This window comes from Heterodontus francisci, chromosome 26, assembly GCF_036365525.1.
Source record: "Heterodontus francisci isolate sHetFra1 chromosome 26, sHetFra1.hap1, whole genome shotgun sequence".
Lineage (NCBI taxonomy): Eukaryota > Metazoa > Chordata > Chondrichthyes > Heterodontiformes > Heterodontidae > Heterodontus > Heterodontus francisci.
This window is the reverse complement of record NC_090396.1, coordinates 33,256,922-33,269,353: the sequence shown is the minus strand read 5'-3', so window position 1 is coordinate 33,269,353 and position 12,432 is coordinate 33,256,922. Positions and strand designations below refer to the sequence as shown.

Here is a 12,432-nt window from a genome sequence, read left to right as displayed (position 1 = left end):
CCCTGGGAGAATTGGAACTGGCAATCTCAACGTCGGGTTCCATGGCAGCCACTGCTGCTCCAATTCTCCAGCAACCCCCCCGCAACAGAACCCGCCATCGGGAGAAGAACAAGATCCAGCTCTAAGAATCTGTATGAAGACAAACATTTTAATTTCTTGATGACAAATTATAGGCCTTTGAGTCGTCTTCAACTTGAACCATTTTGTCTGGCTGAGGCAGTGCAGGCACAAGAAGCAGAACGATGAAATGACTTAAAAATATGCTGGAAAAATACAAAACACTATTACTGACAACATATAATGTCATGTTGTGGAAGTTCAAGCTCTCCATTTATACAGGAAGTGAGATGTTATTTATTGAAATTCTAACAGCTGCACTAATATGGTTGAGTGCCAATCCCTACCAAACGTAAAAATAATTTTTAAAGCAACAGCAGAACATACTGCTCGTTACTTGGCTTTAAAACGATCACCGCCATCTAAAACACAACCTGTACGCAAAACAGTACTGGATTCTCAAGTTTCCTTTCTTTTTTTGTGACCAAGACATGAAACAAGCATAATATACCTCAAGGTAAACTTACATTTAGCACGAATAAAAGATCACGTAAACAAGCACAGAAATTCAAAACACCTGTGATATTAGAATAAAATGGACAAGTACATGGTCTAATCTATATGGCATTAAATGAGATACAAAGTGTCCCCATTTATGCCTGCATTTGTCAGTAATAGTAATCTGCCATCAGCACTGCTCTCCTCAAAAATACAACCTTGTCCCCACTGGTCTTGCAAACTACCACCCCATCTCCAACTTCCCTTTCCTCTCCAAAGTCCTTGAATGTCCAGTCGCCTCTTAAATCACAGCCCATCTTTCCCAGAAGTCCATGTTTAAATCCCTCCAATCAGGTTTTCAGTCCTGCCACAGTAACAAAATGGCTCTCGAAGTGACAAATGACATCCTATGTGTCCTTGGCAAAGGTAAACTATCCCTATTTGTCCTTCTTGACTTGTCTTAGATGGATGACCACACCATCCTCCCCCAACCCCCCTACACTTTTGTCAAGCTAGGTAGGACTGCACTCGCCTGGCTCCATTCTCATCTATCTAATCTTAGCCAAAAGAATGATTTGTTATAGCTTCTCTGCCTGCTCCTGCACAGTTGCCTCCATTGTTTCCCAAGGATCCATCCTTGACCCCCTCCTATTTCTCATCTACATGCTGCTCCTTGGCCATATCACCCAAAATCACAGCATCAGTTCTCACATGTATGTTGAAGATGCCCAGCTCTAACTCATCACCACCTCTCTCAACTCCTTTACCGTCGCTACATTACCAAACAGCTTATCCAACATCCAGTAATGGAAAAGAAATTTCCTCTAACTAAATATTGGGAAGACCAAAACCATTGTCTTTGGTCCTCACCACAAACTCCGTCTCTGTCCGAGGCTGAAACAGACAGTTCGCAATCTTGGTATCATACTGACCCCATGGTGAGCTTCTAACCACGTTATCTGCCCCATCGCCAATACTGCCTATTTCCACATCCATAAGATTGCACAACTCTGCCACTGCCTCATCTGTTGCTGAAAGCTTGAGACAATATGCACTCCTGTCAGCAGCCTCTGCACATATATGAACATGTTCAAACAGCTGAGCTCTGTATTGATTTTGAAGTTGGAAGCTCCAGAGGGATCGTATAAACTTGGTATTTTACAAGTTTGATAATAGCCAATATGGCCTTGTAAAATCTGAGACTTCCTGAACATCACATAAAGATGTACCTGGGGATGAATTTTTAGGGCCCGATGGGGGCGAGCAGAGAGGCTGGCAGGTGCATAAATTCATGCCGCTGGCCAGCGTGCCAATTTTCCAACACTAACCCATCTCCACGCCATTTTCCCGGAGCCAGAATCGGGGGAGGCAGGGCTACCCATCCACAAGCGGCAGGTAGCCAATTCAGCTCGTTAAAGGCCTATTAAAGGCCTACTGTCAGAGGCCAACTGAAATTTTCCAGTCGGTCTCCAGGTCTCCGGAGACATTGGGGTACAGTGTAGCTGCCTGAAGGCAGCCTCCCGGCAGCAGTCTGGGGGGCTAGCACTCCAGGCAGGCTTAGATGCCCTGCCCATCTTCAGCTGCAGACATAGGGAATCCCCTCCACAATGGTGGTCCAGCTGCTAAAAACATTTAGATTAAAGTTATAAAAGTTTGAGAGGGCGCTTCCAGCTTGGGGCACCCTCTCGCGCACTTATCTGAAAAGGCAGCTTTCTGCTTCTTCAGTCCTGGAGGGCCTCCTACTATCCCTCCAGCTTCGAGAGCCTGCCCGCCATTCTTAAAGGGACGGTGTGCCCACACTCTGGCCATTAATTGGTCAATCTGGGGAAAATCAGAGCTGGATGACTGTTCCTCACACAGCGCAGGCTTCTGGTCCCTACTTGACCATGATGGCAGGGTCCCAAAGCCCGTGGGGAAAATCCTGCTCCTGGTTTCATTTCTTAAAACTCACTAATGTCACACAAGTTGGTGCACTTTTGTTATAATCATGTTATAAATTCAAGTGTGCCCGAGATACCTCTCGGGTTCAATGGCACCAGTCACTTCCATAAGGTGTCTAAACATATTACTTTTAAGGGAGTTGACTCACACTGCCCTACATCTACTTGTATGACAGAAGGACTCAGAGGGAAGGGTGGGGGATATGGGCTAATAATAGATGCCCCCATGATTTTAAACTGACTATGTCTTTTGCACATATTCATTCAATATCTCTAAAGTTGGACTGAGTTAACACTATGAGGGGAGGCTTAGTTTGACTTGTTATGCTTCTTCATTCCACAGTCAGCTGAATGTACAGAGTAATAATCATGATGTTTCACTTAGGTCAATTGATACAACTTATCTCCACATAACATAAAAATAATGAACACAGTACACTATCCTACTTCAGTGGGGTGACTTGCTAGATTTAAACAAACTGACTCCTCTGCATTCTATCCTGCAACCCAGTGCAGCATTTCTCTCCTTCCACTCCTGTCTTTCACAGCCTTCTGTGCCTGACTATCTGAGCTGTAACCACTTTCGAAAAGCCAGGTTCCCATTGTACTCTGAGTGTCTCTCTCCCTAACCCCACTTCAGAGATAGGCAGAGAATGAAAAGGTTTCCTATACAGTGAGTGAGAGGTGCTTTCTAATTGCTACAAGCTAACAAACCATTATCTGCTAGGAAAAGCAACTTCTGTTGAGCATTTCAACAACCCATGATTTGGGTGCCAATTTTTTTTCAACTCCTAAGAATACAGATTGCTTTTTAAAAAAAACTGACATTAAAATACTTTCGGTGAAAAACAGTTCAAAAATCGTAAATTGTGACACTCTACTTACATCACAGTCTTTTGGGTCTTGCCGAGTGAGTAAATTCAACACTGGTTGCAAGTCCACCACTTCATGAGGGAACAACCTCAAAAAATATTTATAGCCACGCACCTGCAATGGCAAAAAAAGTTAATCTGAACACAGCCTGTTAAGTAATACATATTTACAGCTTTATTGATCTGTGCAATAATAGGATTTCTCAATAAACCTTCAAGTGGATATTTTATGCAGAGTACCTTTGAGATGAGATAAAGGAATTTGAAGGCAAGGTGTACAAGAGATGAAGGAGAATGCTCATTGCGCACTATGTCCAGCAGCATATTCAGCATCCATTCTAGAAACACAGTTAAAAAATAAAATTGTGAGGAGAGATTCATCACAAAGACAGCAAGATATCCTTTATATCATCATAAAATAGGATCCTGCTAAAGCAAAGCTTTCCCAAGACATAAAGTAAGGGTTTACAATCCAAAGAATTAAATTTTCATCCATCTGCATCTTGCGATATTTTTAAGCAACTCAACTACAAAGGAAGACAAATAGTAACATTACATCCATTATGTCTATATTCAAACAGCCTCGAGGGACATTCAGAATGCTATCTTTTGTTCCTGCACCTAATCATTTCAAACTAGAGTGACCAATTTCCATATTCACATCAGTAAATACAGTTTTATCCATTTTATAAATACACGTAATGCATCATGAGAGAACACTAATGTGGTTTGCTTTAAATGTAAGTGGAGCTTTAAGACATTAAAACAGCAAGTTTGTGTTCATGGACAGAAAAACATCAATATGAGGGAGAGGAGAACTAGAAATCAAGTAATTTCTGTCCCGATCAACTAAAAGCTGGAGAATAAATTACAGTTGATTGAAGTTAACCCTCCAGGCACCATTGATGGGTTGATGCAATTTTCACATCTAATATCAATCTGGTTGCACATATGATTTGGCAATGTCAATCTTCACCAACAAAGCTTTTCACTGACTAAAAGATCAGCCTTAAAGCTACTTTTCAGACTACAAACCTTCTACTTTTTATAAAAAATCCTCTAAAGTAGTGGCACCATAGGGTATGAAAAACACAATACAAAAAAAAGAAAACATGATTTGAACAGGTACAAGAGTTCGAATGGACAGAAAAGAGAAATGGGGAAGTTAAAAAAGTCAGGAAGAGAACAGAAGGAAAAACAACAGGAACAACACAAGCAAATTTGTTTCTTTTATGACTTTCATGTGAAATTGTTTTAATTTTATTTAGTTGTCTGAGATACAGCAATATGGGTGTACCTACACCAGATGGACTGCAGCAGTTAAAGGTGGCAGCTCACCACCAACTTCTCAAGGGCAATTAGGGAGGGGTATCAAATGCTGGCCTTGCTAGCAATGCTCACATTCCATGAAAGAATGCAGCAATTCCTAATTGAGTATTAATATAATAGAGATATTTACATGAGTGCCACAATGCATTAACTGGAAACAACAGAACCAATTGGTCCATGGGAACATCATTTTCCTGAAACTGGCAACATCTACGTGTTAAGAAAATCATATGAAAAGGATTTGAATATGAAGAGATTCTGTGACATCAGACTATAAAACGTGTTACTTTAATTTGGTAACTGACAGACAAAATTATGCTGAAATGCATTTTTTATTGAATCTGTAGCTCACTGCATTAGTCCCAGTAACCAGTGTCATAGGACTGAACGAGGGAGTTTTAGAAAGTTTTCAAATAGTTCAGAGGCTGCAGTGCTAAATAGTAGTGAGCAGTCTGATCTCTGGGAAAACACTTGCCCCACCTAACTGCAGTTCCTGATGGCCAATCACATAGTAGAACTGAAAGCAGTAATGGAGAACTTTGTGGCTCAGAGAAGCCTTGCTAACACATGAATAAGCTGGCAGCCAAAGTTCATATACAAAGTCTTTACTGTTTTTATACAAGTTAATTCAATGCTGCTGTTATTCTAAAGCGACAAAAATTACATCCTCGTACAATATTTATTCAAAATAGTTTCCAGTTTCTAAACTTCCTTTCCTTCCTCACAATGATACAAAGCATCATGGAAACTAAAACAGCCAAAATAGAGGTCAAATAGGTCAGAAAAATAGAAATTTGAACAGCAAACCTAATAAGTGGTAACAAAAGACTGACAGATATACTAGAAGACTGGAGTACTGGAATACATTAAATTAACTGTATGTAACAAAAGGTATATGAACGTACACACCCAACATCCTTCATTCAGCAGCTAAACAGTCGATCAAGGGAGGGAAGATGTGATAAATTAAAGAGAGAGGACAAGGCAAGATAACAAGGTCGCAATAAGGGAATTGATAATCTGAGTGCGGCAGGAAGGGACAGAGCATACAAACTTAATAGCGCGCCAGCAGATAAGGCTAGAGGTTGCAAAAATAATAAAAAGACAGAATTAAAGGCACACAGCATTCACAAAAAGGTAGATGAACTGACGGCACAGATGGAAGTAAACAGGTATGATCTAATTGCCATTACGGAGACGTGGCTGCAGGGTGACCAAAGCTGGAAACTGAATGGCCAAGTGTATAAAACATTTAAGAAGGATAGAAAAAAAAGGAGGTGGGGTAACGCTGTTAATAAAGAATGAGATCAGTACATTAATGAGAGAGAATCTTAGATCGGAAGGTCAAGATGTAGAATCAGTTTTGGTGGAGTTAAGAAACAGCATGGGTCAGCAAACATTGGTCAGAGTTGTTTATAGGCCACCAAACAGTATGGTCATGTAGGGCACAGTATAACTCAGGAAATTAGAGGTGCATGTAACAAGGGTAATAAAATAATCATGGGGGAATTCAATCTACATATAGAATGGGTAAACCTAATTAGTACTAATGCTATGGAGGACGAATTCCTGGAATGAATACGAGATGGTTTTCTAGAACCAACCAGAAAACAGGCTATTGTAGATCTAGTATTGTGCAATGAGAAAGGGCTAATTAATAATCTCGTTGTAAAGAAGCCATTAGGGAAGAGTGACCATAATATTCTAGTTACATAAAGATTGAAAGTGATGTAGTTCTATCTGAAACTAGGGTCTTAAATCTAAACAAAGGAAACTATGAAGTTATGAGGGGCAAATTGGCTGCGGTAGATTGGGAAACAACATTAAAAGATGTGACGGTAGCCAAGCAATAGCTAGCATTTAAAGAATTAATACATGGTTTACAACAAATTTACATTCCTTTGAGGCACAAAAACCCAGCAGGAAAGGTGATCCAACCTTGGCTATAAGGGAAGTTAATGACTGTATCAGATCAAAGGAAGAGGTTTATAAAGTCATCAAAAAAGTAGTCAGCCTGAGAATTGGGAGCATTTTACAATTCAGCAAAAGAGGACCAAGAAACTGACAAAAAAAGTGCAAATAGAATATGAAAGTAAACGAGCGAGAAACGTAAAAATGGACTGCAAAAGCTTCTATAGGTATGCAAAAAGGAAAAAGATTAGCCAAGACTAGTGTGGGCCCACTACAGGCAGGGTCAGGAGAATTAATAATGGTGAATAAGGAAATGGCAGAGAAACAAACACCTTGTGTCTGTCTGCACGAAGGAAGATACAAAAAACCTTCCAGGAATACTGGAGAGCCAAGGGAATAGCAAAAATGAGGTACTGAAATAAATTACTATTAGTAAAAAAAAGTAGTACTGGAGAAATTAATGGGATTCAAAGTTGATACATTCCCTGGACCTGATGATCTACATCCCAGAGTGTTGACGGAGGTGGCTGTACAGATAGTGGATGCATTGGTGGTTATCTTCCAAAATTCTATAGATTCTGGAAGGGTTCCTGTAGATTGGAAAGTAGCAAATGTAACCCCATTATTTAAGAAAGGAGGGAGAAAGAAAACAGGGAACTTCAGACCTGTTAGCCTGACATCAGCAGTAGGGAAAATGCCAGAATCTATTATAAGGGATGTAATAACTAGACACTTAGAAAATAATGCTAAGATTGGGCAGAGTCAACATGGATTTATGAAAGGGAAATCATGTTTCACAAACCTTTTGGAGTTTTTTGAAGATGTAACAAGCAGAATAGATAAGGGGGAACCAGTGGATGTGGTGTATTTGGATTTTCAGAAGGCTTTCGATATGGTTCCGCAAAGGTTAGTAAGCAAAATTAGAGCACATGGGATTGGGTGCAAGATACTGCCATGGATTGAAAATGGGTTAACGGAAAGAAAGCATAGGAATAAATGGCAGGCTGTAACTAGTGGGCTACTGCAAGTCCTTGGGCACCAACTATTCACAATCTATATCAATGACTTGGATATGGGGACCAAATATAATATTTCCAAGTTTGATGACACAAAATTAGGTGGGAATGTAAATTGTGAGGAGGATGCAAAGAGGCTTCAAGGGGATTTGGACAGGTTAATTGGATGGACAAGAACATGGCAGATAGAATATAATGTGAATAAGTGTGAAGTGATCCACTTTGGTAGAAAAAATAGAAATGCAGAGTATTTCTTAAATGGAGAGAGATTGGGAAGTGTCCAAAGAGACCTGGATGTCCTTGCTTATGAGTCAGTGAAAGCTAAAATGCAGGTGGAGCAGCAGTTAGGAAGGCAAATGGTACATTGACCTTTATTGCAAGAGAATTTGAGTACAGGAGCAAAGAAAAGCAAAATACTGCAGATGCTGGAAATCTGAAATAAAAACAAGAAATGCTGGAACCACTCAGCAGGTCTGGCAGCATCTGTGAAAAGAGAAGCAGAGTTAACGTTTCGGGTCAGTGACCCTTTCTTCGGAACTGACAAATATTAGAAAAGTCACAGGTTATAAGCAAGTGAGGTGGGGGTGGGGCAAGAGATAACAAAGGAGGTCTAGATTGGACCAGGCCACATAGCTGACCAAAAGGTCACGGAGCAAAGGCAAACAATATGTTAATGGTGTGTTGAAAGACAAAGCATTAGTACAGATTAGGTGTTAATACACTGAATATTGAATATTTGCAAGTGCAAACCTGAAAAAAAACAGTGGGTTTTTCCTCCCTCTGGACCATGACCCCACCACCGAACATCAAGCCACCGTCCAAAGGACTGTCACTGACCTCATCTCCTCTGGAGATCTTCCCCCCACAGCTTCCAACCTCATAGTCCCACAACCCCGGACAGCCTGCTTCTACCTCCTTCCCAAAATCCACAAACGGGACTGGCCCGGCAGAGCCATTGTGTCAGCCTGCTCCTGCCCCACTGAGCTTATTTCTTCCTATCTAGACTAACATTTCTCCGCTGGTCCAGTCTCTTCCCACCTACATCCATGACTCTTCTGACGCCCTACGTCATTTTGACAATTTCCAGTTTCCTGATCCCAACTGCCTCCTCTTCACTATGGACGTCCAATCGCTCTACACCTCCATCCCCCACCAGGATGGTTTGAGGGCTCTCCACTTCTTCCTGGAACAGAAGCCCAACCAGTCCCCATCCACCACCACCCTCCTCCGCCTGGCTGAACTTGTTCTCACACTGAACAACTTCTCCTTCAACTCAACGCACTTCCTTCAAGTAAAAGGTGTCGCTATGGGTACCCGCATGGGTCCTAGTTATGCCTGTCTTTTTGTGGGATATGTCGAGCATTCTTTGTTCCAGTCCTACTCAGGCACCCTCCCCCAACTCTTGTTCCGGTACATTGATGACCGTATCGATGCCGTTTCCTGCTCCCGCCCCAAACTGGAAAACTTTATCAACTTTGCTTCCAATTTCCACCCTTCTTTACATGGTCCATCTCTGACACTTCCCTTCCCTTCCTCGACTTATCTGTCTCCATCTCTGGGGATAGGTTGTCTACTAATATCCATTATAAGCCCACCTATTCCCACAGCTACCTCGACTACACTTCTTCACACCCTACCTCCTGTAAGGACTCTATTCCATTCTCCCAGTTTCTGTCTCCGACGCATCTGCTCTGATGATGCTACCTTCCATGACTGTGCTTCTGATATGACCTCCTTTTTCCTCAACCGAGGATTTCCCCCCACTGTGGTTGACAGGGCCCTCAACCGTGTCCGGCCCATTCCCCGCAGCTCTACCCTCACCCCTTCCCCTCCCTCCCAGAACCGTGACAGGGTTCCCCTTGTCCTCACTTTTCACCCCATCAGCCTCCATATCCAAAGGATCATCCTCCGCTATCTCCAGCGTGATGCCACTACCAGTCGCATCTTCCCCTCCCTTCCCCTGTCAGCATTCCAAAGGGATCGTTCCCTCCGCGACACCCTGGTCCACTCCTCCATTACCCCCATCACCTCGTCCCCGTCCCAGGGCACCTTCCCCTGCAATCGCAGGAGGTGTAATACCTGCCCATTTACCTCCTCTCTCCTCACTATCCCAGGCCCCAAACACTCCTTTCAGGTGAAGCAGCGATTTACTTGTACTTCTTTCAATGTAGTATACTGTATTCGCTGCTCACAGTGTGGTCTCCTCTACATTGGGGAGACCAAGCGCAGACTGGGTGACCGCTTTGCGGAACATCTCCGCTCAGTCTGCAAGCAGGACCCCGAGCTTCCAGTTGCTTGCCATTTCAACACTCCCCCCTGCTCTCATGCTCACATCTCTGTCCTGGGATTGCTGCAGTGTTCCAGTGAACATCAACGCAAGCTCGAGGAACAGCATCTCATTTACCGATTAGGCACACTACAGCCTGCCGGACTGAACATTGAGTTCAATAATTTCAGAGCATGACAGCCCCCCATTTTACTTTCATTTTTAGTTATTTTTTCTTCCTTTTTTACATTTTTTACAATCTTTTTTTTGCATTTATTTCATTTCATCTTAGTTTGTTGTTTGCTTACCCACTGTTTTTTTTCAGGTTTGCACTTGCTGCTGTTCAATAGTCAGTGTATTAACACCTAATCTGTACTAATGCTTTGTCTTTCAACACACCATTAACATATTGTTTGCCTTTGCTCCGTGACCTTTTGGTCAGCTATGTGGCCTGGTCCAATCTAGACCTCCTTTGTTATCTCTTGCCCCACCCCCACCTCACTTGCTTATAACCTGTGACTTTTCTAATATTTGTCAGTTCCGAAGAAGGGTCACTAACCCGAAACGTTAACTCTGCTTCTCTTTTCACAGATGCTGCCAGACCTACAGGAGTAAAGAAGTCTTGCTGCAATTGTTTAGAGCCCTGGTGTGGTTGCACCTGGAGTATTGTGTACAGTTTTGGTCTCCTTACCCAAGCGAAGATATACTTGCCATAGAGGGAGTGCAGCGAAGGTGGACCAGACTGATCCCTGGGATGGCAGGATTGTCAGAGAGATTGAGGAGACTAGGCCTATATTCTTTACAGTTTAGAAGAATGAGAGGTGATCTCATTGAAGCATACAAAATTCTTTCAGGACTCGACAGGGTAGATGCAGGAAGGATGTTTCTCTGGCAAGGGGGAGGTCTAGAACCAGTGGATACAGAATAAGACATAGGCCATTTAGGACTGCGATGGGAGGAATGTCTTCACTCAGAGGTGCTGAAGCTTTGGAACTCTCTATTCCAGATGGCTGAGGAGGCTCAGAAATTGAGTATATTCAAGACAGAGATCGATAGATTTCTAGATATTAAAGCTATCAAGGGATATGGGACTAGGCGTAGGAAAATGGAGTTGAGGTCAATTATCAGCCATGATCTAGCTAAATGGTGGAGCAGATCCGAGGGGCCGAATGGCCTACTCCTGCTCCTACTTCCCATGTTAATATATGTGCCTGACTTTGCAGTAGCAATGGCAGTGAAGCTCTCAGAGATCATCATCATTACTCCTCTGAAACTGACAGCAACTGCTGGAGTCTGCACATGTGCAGTTAAATGCAGAAATGCTGTCAGTGATTCCATGCCTCTCCAGAGGGTGAACTGTTGAACTAACACCCCCACTGCCCCCCATCCCCAAGAAATCAATTGGAAATTATTGAACTGGCAAGAACTTCCACTTATACATTTTTGGTCTCAACTGTAAAAACCCTTGAAAAAGTTACACCTTGTTGGGTGAGGTGTAACAAGGTTTTTAATGGCAGACTAAGTTCATGACTACTGTGAAACAGTCTCACTGGCACTGAGTGAGTAATTTTATATTTGTGGAAAGTCAAATTTCTCCATTATAATGAATTCTAGTTAAGTTTTTTAATAAAAACAGGAAGTGCTGGAAATACTCAGTAGGTTTGGCAGCATCTGTGGAGAGAGAGACAGAGTAAACGTTGCAAGTCTGTGATCTTTCATCAGAACTGGCAAAGGTTAGAAATGGAATAGGCTTTGAGCAAGTGGGCATGGTGGGGGTGGGGCAGGAAGGGTGTCTGATAGGTTGGAGGGCAGCAGAGATTAAATGACAGATGTCACAGAACAAAAGGCAAAGGGAGTGCTAATAGTAATAGTAAAAGTCAAAGCACGGACCCAAAATATTAACTCTGTTTCTCTCTCCACAGATGCTGCCAGACCCATTGAGTATTTCCAGCGCTTCCCGTTTTTATTTCAGATTTCCATCATGCACAGTACTTTGCTTTTATTTTGGTGATTAATTTTAAGTTTATTATATTTTATCTTCTACCTTAATCCCATGTGTATGTCCCAATCATTTCTTTCCTTATCTGTAAAAAATTTGAATTAAAAGTGAAGGGATTCAGTGGTTTTTACTTCCTGGTTTGCTGTTTGTGAGAATATTTTGATGCAATTGTTTGGTTACCCTGCTTGATGACATCACTGCTGCAGGATGACTGGAGATCCCCTTGACTTGGCACCAGGAACAAAATGATTACGGGTAAGGGGAAATCCATGCCACAGAAATCACTAAAACCTTGTAGGGCAGCTTTCATGAGGTCAGCAGCGATCACCACCGTTTTGCTCCTGACCACAAAATCCAGCCCTTGGAGTTGAAACAACCAGCTGAAAGCATCAGCAGAAAGCATTAGCAGTCAACCCATGTTTTTGACGAAGATTTTCAGGATTGAATGAAAACAAATAACAAAACCAGAAATGTAAACCTGCTGTGAGAAAACTGATCATGTTTAAGACAGCTTGCTCAGGAGTTTCCTCAAGATAGCAGACAG

At 42.3% G+C, this 12,432-nt stretch overlaps 1 protein-coding gene across 2 annotated transcripts in view; it reads right to left on the bottom strand.

Moving 5' to 3' along the window:
• tbcd (tubulin folding cofactor D) overlaps positions 1-12,432 on the bottom strand; it is a 370,097-nt gene that overhangs the window by 340,463 nt on the left and 17,202 nt on the right. For both annotated transcript variants that reach the window (XM_068057991.1, XM_068057992.1), the window contains exons 3-4: positions 3,608-3,705; positions 3,381-3,482 (exon numbers count right to left, since the gene is read on the bottom strand). In XM_068057991.1, the coding sequence (XP_067914092.1) occupies positions 3,381-3,482; positions 3,608-3,705 (200 nt within the window). The remainder of the gene's footprint in view (positions 1-3,380; positions 3,483-3,607; positions 3,706-12,432) is intronic.